This window comes from Amblyomma americanum, chromosome 11 (genome assembly GCF_052857255.1).
Source record: "Amblyomma americanum isolate KBUSLIRL-KWMA chromosome 11, ASM5285725v1, whole genome shotgun sequence".
NCBI classification, from domain to species: Eukaryota; Metazoa; Arthropoda; class Arachnida; order Ixodida; family Ixodidae; genus Amblyomma; species Amblyomma americanum.
Genome location: NC_135507.1, coordinates 105054237 through 105075258, shown reverse-complemented (window position 1 = coordinate 105075258; position 21022 = coordinate 105054237). Strand labels below are relative to the sequence as shown.

General features: G+C 49.4%; 1 protein-coding gene across 3 annotated transcripts in view; it reads right to left on the bottom strand.

Moving 5' to 3' along the window:
* Positions 1-21022, bottom strand: part of LOC144110212 (E3 ubiquitin-protein ligase Rnf220-like) — a 92314-nt gene that overhangs the window by 50589 nt on the left and 20703 nt on the right. For all 3 annotated transcript variants that reach the window (XM_077643049.1, XM_077643047.1, XM_077643048.1), the window contains exons 2-7: positions 14736-14808; positions 9573-9696; positions 9412-9484; positions 8932-9078; positions 4404-4663; positions 2655-2738 (exon numbers count right to left, since the gene is read on the bottom strand). In XM_077643049.1, the coding sequence (XP_077499175.1) occupies positions 2655-2738; positions 4404-4663; positions 8932-9078; positions 9412-9484; positions 9573-9696; positions 14736-14808 (761 nt within the window). The remainder of the gene's footprint in view (positions 1-2654; positions 2739-4403; positions 4664-8931; positions 9079-9411; positions 9485-9572; positions 9697-14735; positions 14809-21022) is intronic.

Here is a 21022-nt window from a genome sequence, read left to right as displayed (position 1 = left end):
AGGGTGCGGGTGGGAGCACCTTAGGGGACTAAGGTGCTCCAGCATGTCGACCTAGGTCTGAATAATTAGCAATCTCTAAGTTTGCTACTTGAACACAGTTTACACTATTCATTGCGAGTGGCGCGGCAATCCATAAATACCGGAATTTTCCCACCTCAAACCGCCATTTTATGATGCATGGACCCACGGAGGAAAAAAAAAAGCCTCATGCATGGACCTTATGTACAAGTGGTAATACTATCACTTGCGCCTGCCGCCGCCAACATGGCCGCCACGGCCGACAAGCTACGCAGTGATTTTGGCACAGAAATGTTACCGCAAAAATAACGCTTCATCAAGTATGAAATGTCGCTTTTTGAAGCAAAAAGCTTCACTATGCTAAGTAAAGCAGTCGTCGCGTAGGCCGGAGAATGACCTTGAACGGCCTTCCCCACGTTAGCCCGACCACGATAGACATGTACGACCATAGGTGGCACAGTTATGGTGTCATGCCCTTGACCCCTGACCTTCCCCTGACCTTAACCAATGGCCCTTAGTTGACCTTTGACATTGGGCGACCTTTGGGCTGACCTTTGACCTTAAGAATATCCGATAGGATGATGTGAAACCACGTGATGACATCCGATGGGGGTGTCGTAAGACTATGTGATACCACGTCATATCCATGTGGTCGTGTGGGTATATATAGAACAGCTGTCGCGAGCGTGTAGCGGAGCAGCCATGGACAAGCCTCAAACGCTTAGCAAGTGTCCTTGCTTTTCACTGAACCCCAGGGTTAGCCAACTTAAGCCACTGCCAATTTGTTTAGAGAGCAGCACCTAATGTTGGATCAAAATGCGTGTGTTTCCTCCCTGAAACGAAATATGTCGAAAAAAAAACGTGTCGTTGGTGTCCGCTGCTAAGCGGGCATTCCAAGGTACCACGAGACTTGATGCATTTGAGAACGCAAATCCGCATTAAGTATTTACGCATGCATGTTAAAATTAGTACAGCAGTGTCAAAATGAACACTTCCGTGATTTGAACAGAAGGATCAGCATCGCTGCCCTCAAAGACCTCCTCGCTTATAAGTATTTGCCACTTGTTGATCACATTTGTTTTCGTGTCGAGGGATATGCGGCGGCGCGCTGCCACGCCATTTTCTGCAGCTGGAAGCCTCTTTTTATGTGTGCTCCAGAAAGCGAGAATTAATGATTATTCAACGGTCCATGACCAGTCCATGCTTCTTCCCAGTCCTGCAAAATGAGCTGCGAGCAATGCTTTCAAAGTGCACGGTGCAGAATACAGCTAGCGTGGCGTACGACCCTCGTCTGAGAGTCGTTCTTCGCTCTTTCTGATGCACCTGCTCTCCTCTTTTAACAGCGCTGACATGAAACTTTAGAAGCAGCGAAGCTTCAGCGGCTGGAAAAACGAAATTCGAGATCAGGCTAGCGCAAACTTGAACACGGTACCAATCAAGCCTTCTTTAGCACCACCGTGTATCCTCCTCCTTGGAAGTGTCTTGATGGCCCTGCAGCTTTGACTGTGCACTGTTTCACCCGGAAAATGTCATTTACGAAGAAGACCCCATGATTACAAGCGCAACAGCTGATAAACACGCAAGCGAAACAGAGCGTGCACCGGCACTACATTGCGCTGATTGTACGGGGTGCCACTCGATCCCGAGTTACCTGTCGTGTTGGACATCACAGCCGCATCCAGGTTCCGACATCCTGAGCGTGAACACATCCAATGCAAGAACCGAGGTATTCATTACCAGCAAACAGAGGATCGAATTGCCAAGAGCGAAAGGTTCTAAACATGTGCTCCCAATGTGGAAATTTTGTATTTTGACACAGTTTGTTGACAGGTAGAATTTTTCTTTTTTCCACAGAAGGCTACCGTTAAGATGGTTCGAAATCTTTCGTGCACCTCAGGCAAATTAGATCTTTGTGTAAATTGAAGTAACCGTTTATACTAGTACGAAGTTAAAAAAACACATCTCCTCCAGGTTTCAGCAATAAATTTAACGCTGGCTCATGTTAAGTAGAACACCCTGTACAACATATTTAACAATGGTGGCTGGTTTTCACATATTAATACATACACTAAACAAGTGGATAACATCGATAACCTATGCTTATGCCTATTATGCACCAACCAGAAACTATATCAGAAAATTTTATTGAAACTGAATCAGTGGTTAAATTTTAACTTTTCCCTCTGCATCCTGCTTAATGGCTTAGAAAGCATAATGCAAAAGTAAAATTTAATTGCACTACGTAAAATTCCCTTTTACATTGCTCGCATCTGTATTTGCAATACCGATCGCACTGGTCACAGACTAAAGAGTCATGACTGAAAAGCACCAGGACAGATCAGTAAACGCAGATATAAGAGTTTAAAAGACTCCACTGAAATTTAGAGCTACAAACATCAAGGAAAAAAAAATGTTGCCCCCGGTGCCACCGTCGTCCCTGCAATTAACGGGCTCAAGGGCTCAGTATCATCGACGTATCACCACTGCATGCTGGAAGATGACCCCGCTCATCCAGAGAATGAGCACGAAAGCTAGAGCTAGGTGCTGTCTTGCACTCTGTGCTGTGCAACATGCTGCAGAACCAATGCATGACACTGCAAGAGCAAGACTCTCATAAAAAAAGAGCGAAGACTCACAAGAGCACCGCCTGCCGCAGTAGCCTCTCGCGCTCCTCGCAGGGCTCGCCGCTGTCCAGTGGAATGAGGTCTGCCTCCGAGAACCTTGGACAAACCGCTAGAGTCAAAGGTAATGCAGCTAGCAATATGGCATACATGGCAGCAGTCCTCACAGGAAGAGACGAGCGTTCTGTTTAATAGATACAATATACCCGTTGTGTCAAGAACGGCCAAGTACTCAAACAAGAAATGAATTTGCAAGCAAGACAGTCCTGCTTAATGGAGTGGAGAGGTGTGCACCATGGCGAAAACATGTGGTAACATAGCATCACTCACTGCCCTTGACATATGTTTTTATGAAAACTAGCTTTTCAGTGCCCATTCTAACATAGTGGGAAAGGGCATAATGAACTAAATGATATAATTTTACAATTACACTGTGGAAACTAAAGCATACGGAAAGATTCTTGGGCATCACATTAGCGGCCTTGGCGCCACACCTGAACGGTATCCCACTTTGTCATGATGCACGCATGTTTACTGACTTCCGACGGGCTGAAAATGCAAAGTTAGGCATGGCATTGTTGCTACCGCTAGTAGCGCTGCAGTTGCTCACTGCACTCGCTAGTGTTTGTAAGTACGCTACCAAAAACATGGACCACTGGTCAGCTCTATCCACTTTTTAATTAAATCTGAAAACAGGGATGAAGGGTCATAATTGGTAACAATTGTCTCTATTCATTCTTTCGCCCATTCGTGAGACAACACAGGTCTTTAATGTTGTAGTCGGTGTAGTCAGGCTGATGATGATGATAATGGTGCTCCTTACCAGTTACCACCCCTGTAAGAGATGAGGACCCCTTGGGCTGTCTGACTGATTCAGGCCTGCAAGTCTGGCTCGATAAGATCATGTGCGACTTGAGAGAGCTGGATGGTTACAGAGGAAACTGTAGAGTAGATTTATTTTACGTTTTTACACTCAAGACAAGAGCACTGGAGAAAAACACCATCAGCCCCTCAAATACTGTTCGCACTCCCCAGATCCTTGACTGGAGAATAAAGTTGTGTAAAATGCATCCAATCAGGTGGTCAGTTGTGGCAGAAGGCATGCTGATACATTCTCGCAACTCAGCTGATGGCAAGGGCGAAAGACCGAGTCATCGAACGCTGTTGTGTTGGAGATTTCACCGCTGCGGCAAGTCTTTCATTTGGAGGAGCCTACGTGGGAACAGAACTTCAACCAGTCTATCAGCAGGTGAGAATAAGTGACCTCATCCTCCCCCGCAGATCTCTGCCACTTGAGGCTGCCACGGCCTCTCAGTTCACACCACCAGCATCCTACTCCAGCCAGCGAACCCTAAGTAGACTCTGCTGACGCCACTGCTGTCCCCGCTGCAGTCGCCGCCAGCCACCTAGTTGCCTCCTGGTGACGCAATCACCTCCACCTTGGTGGAAAGTCCATGAGGAATTTTTCCCAGGCTAGAGTTTGTCGATGTTAACATCCCCACAGAACAAATGGCAGCCAATAATAAACAGTTTTATTCCTTACCTAGGCTGCCAAAATCAATGCACATGTGTAGATGGCCCCCGAGGCTAAAGGTGTGCATGAGGCTCCACCAGCGCAGATGACGTCCTAGCCTGTCAGTGAGACCTACAGTATAGTAAAACTGCAATATTATCAAGGCACGAGAATAAATCTGGAAAACAATCGTGGTGAAACATGGCTCTGAGCAGGATCTGTCAAGGAGCTCCACAACTGGCAAAGGATACTGGGGCCTTCCAAATGTATCCGCATCGTCCCCATCCACGTCCAGGTCGGCATCATCATCATTGGCATTGTTGGACGAGCGGCAGGCGATGCTGCTGCTGCCCCCAATGAACCAGCCGGCGGCCCGGTAACCGCCCTCGAGCAGCGCAGTGGCACGAAGCCGGCTTTGGCCGGCCCACTCGTACTCGTCGAATGTCTCGGCGCCACCTTCGCCGCTCCCAGTAACATCCACGTCCACCTCCTCATCCATGGAGTCATCATTCTGGAGGCCGTGACACACATGTCATCAGACAGAATATGGCAAAAAAAAATTATGGTCAATTTGCGTGGTTAGGCATAATGCCAATTACGGTCGATTTGCGCGGTTAGGCCAAATGCGAATTAGGTGCGCTAACAGAACCATTACCACTCCGGTTCCAGTGTTCATATCCAGTGTTCACGGATGACAGCTGTTCGGATAGCAATAATGGGCTAATATCCATATATGCGGAACTGGACATTCTCTACATTCATAGATCTCCTGGATTCTTCTGTTTCAGTGCAGTAATGCAACGGTCAAACGACGCGCCTCTGCCCTTCTATGGCAGGTGCTGCCATCCGTGGGACTTGGGTTGGGTTGTGACCCAGGTTGCTCTTCCTGAGCAGCCTCTCACAATTAATTTAGCTGCCGCGCGTGCGTGCGTGCGTGTGTGTGCGTGCGCGCGCGCGTGCGTGTGTGTTATGACAAAAGTACAGACAGAAAGACAGACAGACAAACACACAATGGCTAAATGTGGAGAATGGTCACCATAAGTGCGAGCGCACTAAATAAAAAATGCTCCTGCAGAAGTGAAACACAGGGTGCCACAGAAGCAGTAATGCAATTGCTAAATCACCCATTGATGCCTCAGTTGGCAGCTTTTGGCCTTTAGTCAGCCCGCTGGCATTAACTCCCACACACATTACCTTCTTCATCGAGGCTATTTTGCCCATCTTTGTCTATTACTACTGTATCCCTTTCTTCCAAGCACACCTGTATGACATGGAAAACCTGTGCTCCTACTTACACAGCTGTGTATGCAGTGCACTATACGCTATACATGGCCAAGTATATGCAGGAGGCATTTTAAAAACATGCGAGGTCTGCACTGTTATCCAGGTGAGCATGGACCTGAATTATCACCTAGGTGAGCTCTCCAGTGCAGACACAAAAGTGGATGAAAATATGTACTACATTCCTGCACTAAAAAACAATATGACACAAGCAGTCCTACATTATGACCGCATTTCTACCTCTCCTTAAGACATATGCAGGATGAACAGAAGAAAAATGAAAGAAAAAAACTGCCACAGAGGAGTGCCAGGCAGAGTTGTACACTCAGCTGCCGCCGTAATAACTTAAACCTCCCTGTGCTGATTGTGCATCAGTTGTATCGTTTGAGTTTCACTTTTTCCGTATTAGTATGTTCAAGCAACTTCTGTGGCCTTCGAAAAGCAAGCCTGACAAATAAAGACCGGGCACAAGCCACCTTTCGCTGTTCAATTTTTTTCAGATTACAACACGGTCATGATTTCGTAATTTAAGGTGCAGCTTGATCCTCTGAAAAAATTCAACCTAGCCGGCTATGCCTTCGTGAAAAAAACTGGCGGTGGTTTAGCTCTGGTTAAACCTGGTGTGACGCGACAGCTACAGCTGGCCGAGTGGAACTTGCTCAGTTGAACTGCAAAGTCAGTCTTTCACCGCTCTGTTTCTCTGGGCGTTCCTTCTCCATCTTCGTTAGGGTGCCTGGATGCCCGCTCGCCTCCGCTTGAAGGGTGGGGACACCCTTTGTACTACCCCGCACCGCCGTTCCCCCTCGCAGGGGCATGTTGGGTCCCACGAGTCAGTTGCGTGCAGTGCTCTATGCGTCTGGCACGGTTTCTGTGCAGTCACGTGGCGACTGTAATAATGCTACTCATCTGGAAATAGACAGTACATACTTGTTTCATTCGTGGCAGTAGTTTTTTTGCAGTTTTGAGTGTATTTCATGCATGATGCACTCACTCTGACTACACAATATTCGAAAATCTATGACGGACTGCTGTGTTTCCCACTCAACGGCTGCACTTTTAAAGAACAGCAGTTATTTGTGTTTCTTTATAGCGATAATATGGACTATATTAGGGTCACCGAATTCCATATAATTATGCTGTTTTTGTTGTTTTGAACGTAAAGACTATTCACAAGGCCCACAGTTTCTCTTGTATACAAGCAGTGCGGAGCATGCATGTCCTGCCAAATATAATAATTTTTTGCGTAGTCAATATCAACTCTTCCAACATTCTCTGAAATGCCTTTGTCTTGTTGCTGCACCGTATATGAAAAATTCCACGTAATAATGTCAAATTTCTCTTCCAAGTAATCTGTCACCTCACTGCTCTGGAGTAGAAAGCTGAGGACACGTCTGAAAACCAAATGGCCATATTTTCTGAACTGCTTCTCTTAGTGGCTTGTGTCACAACAAAATAATTCAGTTGTTTGCGTTTCCTTTTGAATGGCGTTGACTACACGCCGACTGATGATGCGATGCGATGTCTTCCGAATTCGTAGTGACTAAGTCGCTTTATTCGAGGACAAATTTAACTTAACAATTTATTTTTCCTTTTAAAACACGAAAAATCATCAAAAGCGACTGATCCACAAAGAGGCTTCACAAAATCAGCCCCTGATAACTACTTATTTTTAATCCCATTGTCTCTGCCAGGGTAAACTAAAAAAGAGGAGCCAGAGCAACACAGGAAAAAATTGAAAATTGGTTTTTGAGGAAAGGAAATCAAGCAGTAATTGTCTCGCATGTCTTGGTGGACACCTGAACCCCACCATATGGGAAGGGAGGAAGATGGGAGTAAAAGAACAGAGAAATATGTACCCTAGTGAAGGGCTCCGGAATAATTTCAACCACCTGGATATATTTAACCTCGCCGACATCGCACAGCACACGGGTGCCTTTGGACCGCGGTTGGGATCGAACCCCTTACTCGCTTCTGCGGAACCGTCTGCTCCAGCTGCTAAGAGGCGTTGCTTGCTGTCTCACTCGATAGTCGTCGGGCAAGGCAATAGATCTCTAAGGAATGAGGCTGGGCTAGTTGTAAAACCACGTTTGAGGTAAAGCATGCAGGCAGACTCGGGCTAGTGAACACGACTGCCAAGCTTTCATCGCTGCTGCTGCTGTCATCGGAAGAGGCAAAAAAAAGTAATCTATAGGATACAGTTTTCTTCCAGCTTTCTTGGCCTACGTTCTCGGTTTTTTTGACATTGGCCTAGTGCAAGCGCTTGTGGTCTGGTGGACAAAACATGCGACTTCTGACAGCGTGGTGCAGAAAGTGCGATGTGTACCGAGGTGGCTGTGATCGGGAGAAGAAAGGCCGCAACACGTAACGACAACAAGGCGCCTCTAATTGGAAGAAAAGCTGCAGGAAACACACAGAATTTGCAAAACCTAGTCAAAAACGGGCCACGTCCCTTTGCTTCAAGTGAGCTCGTAGTGTGTGTGATGCAGCAGTAAGAGACCAAGTTATGAGGGACTCTTGTGTTCCCGGCTGTTCTGCCTACACTATTAAAGTATGCTGGTTATTTGGCTTTGCTCGACAGCGCCGAAAAAACTGCCAATCGCATGCCAAGCCAGACTGCTTGACCAACAGTTAATCCCAAAGTATGAGAGGTAAGGCATGCGAAACGCTTGTTTTCCCGAACAATTTCTGCTGGGACGGAGGTATAATGCACAACTTATCTTTGCATGCTCATAATTATTTAAATTAGCAGCCATAAAATGCACCTTTCTGCATTGACTTCATGGCTCTAAATAAGTAATCCTGATTGTTGGAAAAGTAATTGAAATGTAGAGTATTTGGGTCAAGAGACTGCAGTAGAATATGCTGCGCAAGTTGTAAGAATGCTATTATGAAGGAACGCAGCGCAAAATGAACGCTACAGAAGAGAATCAACACGCATGAGTGCACCGACTGTTTATAAAGCGCCGACTTTCTCAGCATATTAGCTGCGAAAGATGGGATACTTTAGAGTAACTACCTCTGATTCACTGTTCAAACAATCTCTGGTACCACTCTATCTGAGTAGAACACCACATTTCCTGAATTCCACGCGTCAGCTGCAGTTTTCTCTTCGAAACGACGCGCCGCCACATTGCGCTCAATGCATCTGAATGGGAGAGTGGGACCCAACATGCCTCCGCTGAGAACGGTGCCTTCACCCTGAAAGCGGCGCTGGCCCATTGAGGCACCCTAATCTTTGTCCCACTTGACACGGCGCATGCACACAGCTGTTGCAGCTCGGTTTCGCCGGCGCGCCGCGCCGCCGGCAGCAGCAGCTGCTCCGCATCACGTGACCAGCTACGGCGCCGCGCCGCCGGCAGCTGCTCCGCACCACGTGACCAACCACGTGACAGCGTGGCGGTGCAGCCACAGGGAGGTGGCGCCGCCACGGGGAAGGCTCGAAATGCTACCGTAATGTAGCTATCGCAACAAAGAAGGGCGGGGGAGGAGGAGACGTACCGGAGCCCGGGCGAGGCAGCGGTCCACGTGCTCGGCCAGCTCATCGGGCGACCCCTCCAGGGCCCGGTGGCAGACGGGGCAGCTGACGCAGGACGAGGGGCCCCGGCGCCGCCGCTGGCGGTTGCTGCGCACCCGGCTCACGGACTGCTACGAGGACGCACACAGGGGACGAAGGAGGGTCACGGACGAAGAAAAGAAGGCGCAGGAACATCACAGAACGCGCCCTTCGAAAAGCCGACCCACATATGGAACGAATTTCTAGCGAAGAAGCGGCGAACTTCGTCAATAAATCAGCGTCAAAATTACGCCGGCCGCCACCATTCTGGAGCAGCCAATTCACGCCCGTCGTCCATAATTCCTGAAGTGGCTACAATTGCGAGCCTATTGCAACGCAGAAAGCTGAGGCATTGTCAGCCGTGGAACTCCCGCTCTAAGCGACATATGCAGCACAGCTGGACAGATCCACGGGGACACTCTTACCTCTCGCCGTCGACTGATTCCGTTGACGCAGCGCCCAGAAGACGAGTCTGAGCGTTGCCTCCTGGCCACATTTCTGTGGGAATGGAACGAAACAAAATTAACGCAACTAAATTTTCGTATCTGGAACTCGGGCACACACTGCGGGAACACTGAGAGCATACCTGGCGATGCCGTGCAGCCTGTCCACTTCAAGCTGCCAGTGCTGCTGGAGCTCGTGGGGCCGGAGAGTCACTCCGCACACGGGGCAGCCAAAGGCGGTCGATGAGGCGTTGCGCCGCTTGGGCCCTGCACAAGTGATCAGGCCCAACCACGGTAAATGCTACCGCTAAATAACCCCCTACACAATGGGATAGTTTTTATTATGTTTGGACATGAAATGTGTCACCCAGGCGCGTCGTGCTATATATAACAGGGGTCTCAAACCCGCAGCCCCACAGACCCCCCCCCTTCCCCTAAATTTCAGCCTCTGTTCCAAAAGCACCTGCCAGCTTCGAGATTCAGCTTCGCCACTAAACATATTTTCACACTAAAACCAACCAAAATGTCTTGTCCTCAGACGACACTCATGCCCGGCGGCTGTTCACCGCCGATCAAGCCCGGCTAGATATGTTTGCCATATCCGGGCGAAGAGCCGGTCGCTGGAAATGGCCATGTGAGCTGTCAGCACGGAACACTCAGGAAGTCTCTTCGATTTGGCTGCACTAATTCCATGGAGTTCTGCGGCGGTGCCAGCAGTGTGCAGCGACAGATCTAGTGCAGCTTGGCAGTGGCTGCTGCCACTGCTGCTTGGCATTGGCTCTGCTAGCCTTGGCGTCGCTACTAAATTTAAGCCAACTGGGAGCCGCCAACATTAACGGGCTCCAAAATCCCGAACCTTGTTAAGAATTTTTCAAGCAGGAAATCCTCAGGAAGTGTCGCCATGGACCAGCCCCAACAAAAAGTATAGTTTCATAGAAAAAAAAAAGAGCAGTTGCATGTACACACCCAAACGATTTACGAATGTGCGCTGAAATGCCACCCATGAGGCTCGACTTGACCACTTAGGTTTGCAATTATGACGCTATGAACAGTCCCTCACTTCCTCCTTTCAAGGAAGAACTGTCATCGTTTCGTTTAGAGACCACTTTAGAGACCAGCTGCAAGCCAACCAATGGTGTCCTTGATTTGGCTGCACTTTCTGCATTAGCTCACAAAAGTACCGTGCCAGTGACGCTCCAGTTCTTGCGGCGCGTGTGTAGCCTGACACTAGTGCTCTCGGCGCAGTGGCCAAATCGAGTGCAAAAGTGCAGAAACGTTTGTCTGCTGCGGCCGTGTGTTGGTGTTTGTCGCGTGTTTTGACATATGCGCACGATTGTGCTAGCTGTGTTGAACGCTGTGCATTTGCTCGAAGTGGCACATCTCGTGGAGCGGCTAATGAAATTTATTAATTGCAAAAATGGTGAAGAACTTGACCCCGTCCTTTCCGTTGCGTTGTGCAAAGTGGCGCAGGCAGGTCGACCGTCACTGATTCAACGGGTACTTTGAAGAGGCAACAAACTCTGAACTCGAGAGGTTATTCAGACTTCCGCTCGAGACAATCTTTTACAATCCATAGGCGTGTTTCAGGCTGTTTCCGTTCTGTCGAAAAGTGACTGCGGTTGTCAGCCAAGAGTTGCCTGAGAACTTGGACTATATTTGAAGTCAACTCGATCGCGTTCACTTTCGGAGGACGGTGACGGCGAGGCGACTATCAGAGAGTAACTGGAAGACGGCTGACGGTGACCTCAAGCCCAGACGCTGCCGTAAGCTGAGGTACTTATGTCGCAGCGAGTCATCACGAACGCGTATTATAAAACATCTTACCATCTGCCTCTTATACAAATGCTCCATCGTGGTGCGTGTAATGATAATGATTGCACACAAAAGAAATGGTGTAAAGCAACATGCGAGGCTGCACGGAAAGATGAGAACCCATACGCAGTGCGCCATGCCAGCAAGTCGTTACGCGCATACACAGGCGCGCGCACACATGTACGCGCACTGTCATTTCAGCTGTTCGGTGAGGACACCCCGCAGATGTCGCGTCTATCATGGGTACGCGGCCGTCTCAACCATGGTGTCAACACCACTCACTAAAACAAGCATGGCCGCGGAGCCGTCTGTTACCAAACGCGCCAAGCACCTTAGCACTACTTGCACGAGAAAAGAACTCGCTGGGAGGCTAGTTCAGCAAGCAGTGCAGAAGAAGTCGACCAGCACGAAGTCAAATCCAGTGCCGAAGTGCAGGTGGCGCTAGCTGCACTATCAAATCGAGTGCTGCACCTCTTGACCTGGTGCAGAAATTTCGTGCAGCCAAATCGAGGAGACCTCAAGAACTTGTGCTGCACTAGTCTGGCACCTTTGCGAAACGCAGATGGAAGCGCAGCGGGCGCGCTGCACTGGCAAAACGAATGCGAAAGTGCTGCACTCCTTTAACTGGTGCAGCCTAATTGAAATGAAAAGACCTAGGGCGCGACCGCGTCTGACTTGAGGCCATCACGCAACATGGCGGCACCCGGCGAAGCGGGGATACAGGCTACACACTAACACCATCTATCGCTGCACCGCCCATTCGTCGTTGCCACTACACTGTGCCTCATGTTCAAGGGAAACGAGAGGCGCGCGAAGCTTTCTCTCTGTCTGATGATACCCGAACCACAAATTTGTAGCGATGAAACAAGACAAATTTTCGAAATGCTTCCGGATTTTCAGAACAGTGAGGCTTAGCCAGTATGCGTTGTTTGACGTCAGAAAGCGCGGGAGGTTCAGACAGGTTATCGATTTTGGTTCAGAAGGCAGTCACAACGAATAATGCGTCCTTTTGTCGTCGTCGAATAAATAACGGCTTTATTGTAAATGCAGCTATTCTTAGCATTTTACTCAGCATATAGAATCAAGCAGTTTCTAGCAACACTGAAATCTTGGCGCAGCGGTCGGGCGGCAGCTGCCTGTTTTTCGCCGTCTGTGGTGCGGCACGGCGGCGTCCCGCAGCGCTTGCCGCGCGAAATTCGCCGCGAGAGTTCGCTCCATGTGGGTCTCCCTTTAATCCACCTGAAATTCGAACGGATGTCAGCTGTCTTCAAGAGCGCACAAGGAGTGAGGCGTTGGACAACCCTCCCTCTCTTTCACCCTTAAGTCTACATTTTTAGAGCCCAACCCTAAATCTAGAGCTAACTCCAGGGGCGCTTCCTGGGCGTACGTGCCCGGCGTCGGCGCTCTTGGCGTACACCTTAACCGGACTGCGCATGCGCACGGCAGGAGACGCCAGCGAACCTAGGCGAGGCGCCGAGACCTGCCCGTGCGAGATATCGGCGCCAGCACACGGGTGCTCGCGGGCGCGTCAGAAGCGGGGTGCTGTTAGTCACCGCTTAGTCGCCCGGTCGTAGGCTGAGCGGCGTCGGCCTCGTAGCCCGGAGTATAGCGTACGAGGAGCACAGCAGAGGATGAAAGAGAGCGAACGCCGAGCATAAAGAAGAATGGCTATCATGAAAGACGCAGTAACTGTCACGCTTTTGCTGGACATCTCAAATGCGCCATGATGGAAGGGAGGGAGGTGGGAGTGAAAGAAGAGAGAAAGATGTGCCGTAGCGGAGGACTCCGGAATAATTTCAACTACCTGGGGATCTTTGACGGGCATTGTGCTATGCGACAAAGTAATTTTGAGGAGTTAAAGATCCCCAGATAGTCGAAATTATTCCGGAGTCATCAGCTACGGCACATAGCAGTATAACGCACAGCGATAGCGAATGGAGTGTGAGGAGGAAATTAAAGGAATAAGAACCAAACAGCAATAGTTTAGAAAGTTAACTATTTAGTTAGTTAATCAGTCTCCACGTCTTAATTATATACTGATGCGCTACACCGCTAACAACGCCACGCCGAAAAAAAAAAGAGCTCTTCTAACTCAAAAAACTTTTCATAAACTGCTGACAGCCTGATATGAAACACCCTGTACATCCCAACGATTTCAGCTTTCTCCCAGCACCGTTTCGGTTTCGCTTAGTACCGAACAATGGTCATAACCTTCACATATTCGAAACACTTGCCAATGCTAAAGACGAGTACATCTGTGAGCATTTGTCAGAAAAAGAACTGTGCAACAGCGCTTTTCATTGATCCGACTAATCCGACGATATCAGCAAACTGTTAGTGTATTCCCAGGGTTGTGAATAAGCATTTTTTCCTGGGCTGTATTGCACTCAGGCACAGTCACCGCTCCGTGCATCCCCACTTTCCAAGCGGCAAAGAAAGTGAGCTTTTTCCTTCTTTACGGGAGTGCCTTCCGGTCTCACACTACCGCGTGTTCCGTACTTAACTGTCCGGGTTGTAAAAATTATCCCGCTCAAACTAATCACCTATACGGGCCGGAACACTAATCACAAGGTAGCTTATAACGGTCTGCGTTTTTTTTTAAGCAGTTTAAGATCGGTATTCGCCTGGATTGTCCGGAATAGGCAAAAAAAAAAAACTGCAGTCGGCTGCGGCAGAATTTTCGTCTAGGCGAGCGCAGCAGTAATTTTTGCAGGCTGCGCAATCTGATCCGGCCAATACAGCCATGTTCCGATGTTAGCTTATCAAAAAGCGCAAGCCTTGCGGTCGGTGTTTCAGCCCGAATAGACCAATAGGAGAATTCTTTAAGAACCCGGACCGATAAATACGTAATACGCAGTGCAGAACAGACTGGGGGAGAAACAAGGTGAGGACACCCAGGTGGTGTTTCCCGTGCCCTCCAGAGCTGCGTCTCCTTGAAGCTCGGTGCCCCATTAGCAACGAATACGATTCGAACAGGCGATTACTACTACACTCCTGTTAAACGGGCACGTTCAAGCAGTCGCCGCCGGAGACTCGGTGTCGGAGAGCTGCACTTTCAGGTGCGGGTACTCACAAGTTGGCGCTTCAACCTTTCACACATCTAAGCCATTCGAGGTACTTCAAGCCCGCTTTTTAAGCGCTTCACTGAGATATGTGCACCGCTCTACGCATGCCACAATTACATACACAGAGCACAGAGAAAAGACACTCGATCAGAAGCCTATCTGGTTTCAACGCTCGCTCGCCCTATTTTAATTCCGCTTCGCGTTTCTGTTCAACTGCTCGCTGGAAGCTGCAGACCTGCGCCCAGTGCGACTCGGAAAGAAAAGCGGTCGCGTTGGAAGTGGCTGAGTGGGTCGCCTGGTCACAATTCGTCCCTTAAACCGACGACCTCAGTCTCAGGCATTTGCATCTGCAAGCTCAACGATAGTTGAGAACTGATTATCCGTGTCCGTGCAAGCCACAACGCATTCAGCAGAGGCGTGACGACTCACTCAGCTGGCGGCTGCATCCGTCATCCACGTAGGCGTCGATGTCGGCACTCTCGTCCGCACTCGGAGACATGCTCTGCGATAAAGGGGGGAAAAAAAAAGAGTTGTTGCCTTCGCCGACCTACGATGTCCACGAAAACCCCGGAGGTGTGCTGATATTATTTGGGCAAGTACGAACGGGTCCTGACTGGCTCGCAGCTGTCCCTCCGGCAATCGAGGCTGCCCACGCGCATATACACACACACACAAAGTGGCAAGGAGGCCTGACCGACGAGAAAGCGCACTATGCAGGGTGCTTTCCCTAAGAATGTAAACTATCTTGAAAAAGAGGTTTTTTTAGTTAGAAGAGCGCTTTCTTTGGCATAGCACTGTCAGCAAGGCTGAATGGTGGGCGAGTTGGTATGGCATGCCGAAGAATAATTTTTACCAGCCGAAAGAAGACGAGGGACACAAGGAGAACCTACACAGGACAAGGCTGTCAGGTGACAGTAGATCACAATGCAGCTAAGTGCTACGTAGCAGGCTGGTTATCTAATATTGAATAGCTAACTTTTTACCTATTAATGCTAGGCTCCTTAGTTACCGGGAGACGTGTATAGCCCATTGTAAGTAATATCCATATCAGTTTTAGAAGTCCGAAAACGCAGTTACCCTCGGCCCAACAAATTTTGGCTATTTCGATTAGTTATCTTCACTGGAGAGGTTGCTTTGCCAGCAAGCTCCCCTAAAGCACATGTATTTTGGCGCAATCCAGAATTTGTTGAGGCACAGCGCCTCGGGTAACTGCGCTTTCCGAATCCTAAAAATTGATATGCATATTGCTTACGCTGGGCTACACGCCTCCCAATAATTAAGGAGTCTAACGGTAATAGGTAAAAAGTTAACTATTCAATATTTGTTAACCAGCCTGCTAGTTAGCACGTCTTAACTGTATTCTGATGTACTGCACCATTGATATTACTACACCAAAAAAGCGCTCTTCTAACTCAAAAAGCCTATTTTTAAAAATTGTGTATCGTCTCAGGTGAAACACACAGTATACGGGAACGCCAAGAACAGAAAAAATTTGGTATCGTGTACACAGTGCAACGCACTGGCGGCAAGCGACCACAGAAAACACGGACAACGGCTTTTCACAAAATCCGATCAATACAGCTATCGTTGTAAAAGAAAACAGCCTTACAAAACAGGCGGCCACGCTGGGAAAGCGGAAAACTCAACCGAGAAGACACAAGAGACTTGCAGCGACGCTGCTCGAAGACAACACGAGCGGCAAAACCCTGGCATAATGCATGCTGGATTCTACACGAGGATGGCAGTTCCGACAAAAAGATAAGGCAGAGTTTACTATCCGTATATGAACCCAGCCACTACACGGAGGCCAACGGCCCGACGGAAACGGCAGCTGTCCCCACAAACACCTCTCCTGGCCAACCTCGCCCAAAACTGCTCAAACCCCAGAGCCTCCCCCATGCCCCGGCAGTTCTTGAAAGACAAGCCTTCAACGCACTTGTCGGTACACCAGCACCTACATTGGACGGCACGAGTCGTTTTCCGTGGGCAACGAGCCCCTCCGATCGTCATGCCAAGCGCGTAGCGAACGGCGTGGCTTTCGCTGTGCGGTTTCTCATCGAGCATATCCGACAGAGAAAGCCATAGGGCGAGCACTCGTGCTTGCCATAAAGGACGAGAGGTGCGTGTGCTTGACCATAGTTCGGTACTGTGCCACGGCAGCTGTGGGCGGGTTATAAAGGCACGCATGGTCCTGCTCCATGCGCCCACTGTGGTACCCTAAAAAGAGTAGAATGGGCAAAAAAAGAGCTAAAAAAGCAGCTGCGGTTTAACTACTGCTGAACCTGGTAAGAGAGCGAAAAATCGGGCAACTGTAGATGCGGCTTGGAATCTGTAACGTTCAGTGCATTCCGCACAATGGATAGGCAACGCGTACTACCAAAAACCGATTTCACCCTGCCACCCTAGCAGGTGGCAGTTACTAGTTGATCGCGACAGGTTGGTCACCCAATGAACGCTGCGGCCTATTCTACTGCCCTCTACCGGCGAATCGAAACGTCAAAGGTCGAGTGGTGGGACTCCATAGTGGACCACATTGTGGGGACCTGCCCTGCAGCCCCCTGAGTTTGCTTTCCCGCGAGGCACCGTGCAGCGGCGGTCACACCTCGAGGCTGAGCGCATTCCCTTGTGAGTTACATTAACTGGCAAGAGAGGGCGCCAGCATCGCTGCGCGGAGACTGCCAAAGCCCGCGCGCGGGAGAGGCGCTTCGGCTGGGATCATCGGCGCGAGCGGACGCGTCGCTCGCGGCTCCGCTCTTCGCCGGCGGGGCGAGGAAGCGACGGGGAGACAGGCTCCCGTACTCGTCCCGTCCGGCCTTCGGATTATATATCCCTTGCCCTAGCGCGGGCGAACATTCGCTCAGAACCTTGCTGGTGAGTCGGACGTCCTCGATTCATTAGCGTACCTTGTTGCTAGCTGGCGTTATTGTTTCTGTAGCAATAAATGCCTGTTTGTGTCAGCCAATGTGTCGTTCCTTTGTTCCCCCAGAGCAAGGCCCGCCGTGGTCGGCGAGCGCTCGGTAGCGTACGCGATCACGGGGTGGGGTCCGGGCGGCTTTGAACCGTGTCAGCCGCGATTGAGTGGAGAGAACGTACTTATCTCCCCATTCAAACCCCCACATCTGGCGCCCAACGTGGGGCCTGCTCTTGGAACATTGGACGACTGTCGGTTCGGTTCGAGGAACGCTCTTTGTCCGGACTTGACAAGTGCTAGGTCTAGAGTGAATTTTGATCGCTAGGACCTGCGGCATGCTTTCTTGAGTGCGAGGTGTATTGCGCTGCAGCATGTTTGAACCTTTAGACATGCTCAGCACATTTTTTTCCCTGGAGTTTCTTCGTGAGAATCACTTGGTCCGCATCGAGGGAGCGCGAGGCCTAGCGCCCGCGGAGTCGCCGAGCCCGAAGCGAGTGAGTACGGAAGCCGCGTGGGTGGTCCGAGTTTCTGTATATATTTTCTCTACTGTCTTTTTCGACTCTGGGAGTCGCGGCTCCGGGAGCCGGGTGGCCTGGGGCATAGCCTCCTCTATTTTTTCTGCGCCTGCCGAATGCGCCCTCCGCGGCCGTCGGCGCACCGCGGTTGGTTACGCTACTGAATGACGAGTGGTGGCGCTAGTCACGTCGGGGTCGAGCATTCGTCTGCATTCGTATTCCGCGGCTGCACCGCGCTGTCGGTCAGTCGCATATGCGCGTATTTTGATCCGTGTACACTGGAAATTCAGTTCCTTTGGCGCGCACGTGCAAAAAAACTAAAGCTTGCTGGCGTTCGTTGTTGTGACAGCACTGCTTAGACGCTGACTTCGTTCTTTAGGGACCGAAAATCGGCGACGCTCAACGCATGCTGAACCACTTGTTCCCTTCTAACGGTGAGCCAAGAATTTTTTTTTTGTGATAGCAATAATGTTATTTGTAGCCTGCATAAAGTCCTATATCTGTCTTTGGCTTACTGTGTGTTTAATTCGAATATTTGTGGGCGCATTTTCTCAGACTGACATCTCTTAGTTTTGTTTTTGCGCTCGCGCTCGACGAATTTGTGTGGTTGCACTGAACTTTTTAAGCATACGACTGTAATATCGAAGCGCATTGTTAAACCGCTGACCACTGCCTTGCAGGACTTGATGGCATACTGCTGTGTGCCGCGTTGCCGCTCAGATGGGAAAAGGAAGATTCCAGGCATCTCTTTCCACGAGATTCCGGCGGACATGGCGCTACGGGAGCAGTGGTTGAAAGCCATACGGAGGGACAACTGGGTGCCGAACACTACTTCGAATTATTCAAGAGTATGTAGCCGGCCCTTCCAGGAAACCGACTTTGCGGAGGGCAAGCGGCGCCGTCTCAAGAAAGGTGTAGTGCCCTCCTTGTTTCCGGAATACCCTTCATACATGAAGCCAAGGCAGTTTCAAGAAAGGAATGCAGAAAGCATCAAGAAAAGGGCGTTTCCGAAAACGAAAGAAAAGGAACCTGAGCCGGCTACAAAGCGGCAGAAGTTGCAGGATGGCACAGATGCAGAAATGTCAGAGGACAATTGTCAAGAGGCCAGCCCGTCGGCTTATCCAGAAAGAGATGAACAGGCAAAACCTGAAAATGAAAAGGAACCACAGGAGGCTTCAAATAGCACACATGCAAAGGTTTCACACCAAGCAACGCAAGTGAATGTTGGAGTATCTAGCCTACTTGCAACTGAAAGAACAAGATGGAAACGCAGAGAAAGGGATCTGAAAAAGCAGGTTGAAAAGCTTCGACGTACAGTTGACCAGTACAAAGCAGAGCTTGAAAAAATGAAAAATGATTGCAATTTTAGTGATCTGCAGTACATTCGGGAGCAGGCTGAAGAGAAGCATATTTCAGCTGTGTTTTTATTGGATCAAATTGTGAACTTTCGCCGAAAAAAAACAACTTGGACTGAAGACGTAGTGCGCCACTGCATCGTACTACGCCACCTGTCAACAAAAGCTTACGAGCACACAAGGAGGGAAATGCTACTGAAGCTACCTAGCAGAAGCACCCTTCTGAATTACCTTGGGAGCAGCTCGGGCGAGACAGGTGTCAACCACCTAGTGCAAGCAAGACTGAAGGCTGAATTAGAAAAGCTGGATGCATCCCAATCTAGAACCTGCTCACTAATAGTAGATGAGATGCGGATAAAGCCCAAGCTTGAGTATAATAAGCAGCGAGATTGCTTTGTCGGTCAAGTCGACATGGGCACAGCAAGTGCACCTGACAGTGAGCTTGTTTTGGCAAACTCCTTGCTATGCTTTATCATAAACGGGCTCAGCACTACTTATAAGATTCCCGTTTCATACTTTTTTACGAAAGGGCTAAGTGGCTATCAGCTATCAAAGTTGCTTCTCTATGTAATGAAAGAAGTAGAAGAAATAGGGTTCCGTGTAGTACGCTTGGTACAGATAATCATAAAGTCAACGTAAGTGCAATGAAAGAGCTCTGCGGTGGGTTTTTGACCTACAGAATTCAACACCCGTGCAATCCCGACCGAGAAGTTTTCCTAAGCTTTGATTACTGCCACATAATGAAAAATGTGCGGTCCCAGTTTCTGTCACGAGACCTCGGCAAAGCTGGTGAGGTGTCTTCATCCCACCTAAATAAACTGTATGAAATGCAGAAAGCATGGATGGTCAAGCCAGTAAGGAAATTGAGCAGGAAACATGTCTATCCAAACAATACTGAGAAAATGAATGTTAAGAGGGCAGTGGAAGTATTCTCTACAAATGTTACTTCAGCACTCAAAGTTCTCGTGAAGCAAGCAGGCCATAGCTGCCATCCTGCTTTTGCTGCTGCAGGACCGACAATAACCTTTATGAGAAATGTATATCGATGGTTCATTTTGCATGACACAAGTAACACCGTGCAACCTTTCCAGCAGTGCTTTCCGGATGTGAGGCACTACGACAGCCCCGATGATGATCGCCTCGAGTGTCTAGAAGTTACGTTTCCCTTGTACATGGAGGAATTGAAGAGAAATACATCATCTCCTCGTGGATTCCTTACGACTGAAACATATGAAGCGCTGCTGCTCACGACATACTCCACTGTTCATTGTGTCCGCTTCCTTCTCACGAGAGAAAAGTTCGGTTTTGTGCTAACAAGGAAGTTTAGCAGTGATCCCATCGAGTCATTGTTTGGGACACTCAGGCGGTCGGTCGGTTGCAATGACCAGTTGGATGTCCGTTCTGCGATCTCGGGGCTCGAAAAAGTTTTGAAGACGGGCATCGCAGCTGTGTCGCAGGACAGTAACGTCCTTTGCGCTGAAGAGCCTGGACCATCCAAGGGGTTTTTTTTGCTTGAAACTCCACAGGTGTCGAAGAGCTCAGCTGAGCTTCCAAAGCAAGCTGTAAATGTACTAGAAGATCTCAGGCGGCCAAATGTGGCAAAGTTTGCAACATTGCAAGTGTCAGCAACGGTTTATGTTGGTGGATATATTGCCCGTGTAGTTAAAGAGCGTATGGAATGTGATAGCTGCAGTGCGATCATCACCAAACCTTTGACTAAACAGCCACTTCAGATGTTTACTTTTCACCAGGACAGAGGTGGATTGTTGTACCCTTCAGACAACCTGCTTCATGTCCTAGAGACCCTGCGGATATTTGTCCAGACAGCACTTCAAAAATGCCCAACGCTTCACAAACCTCTACAAACGCTCTTAGATGCAGCTGTACCAGCTGTTTCAAAGTCTGGCCTTCTTCACTGCCCCAACACCCAGCACC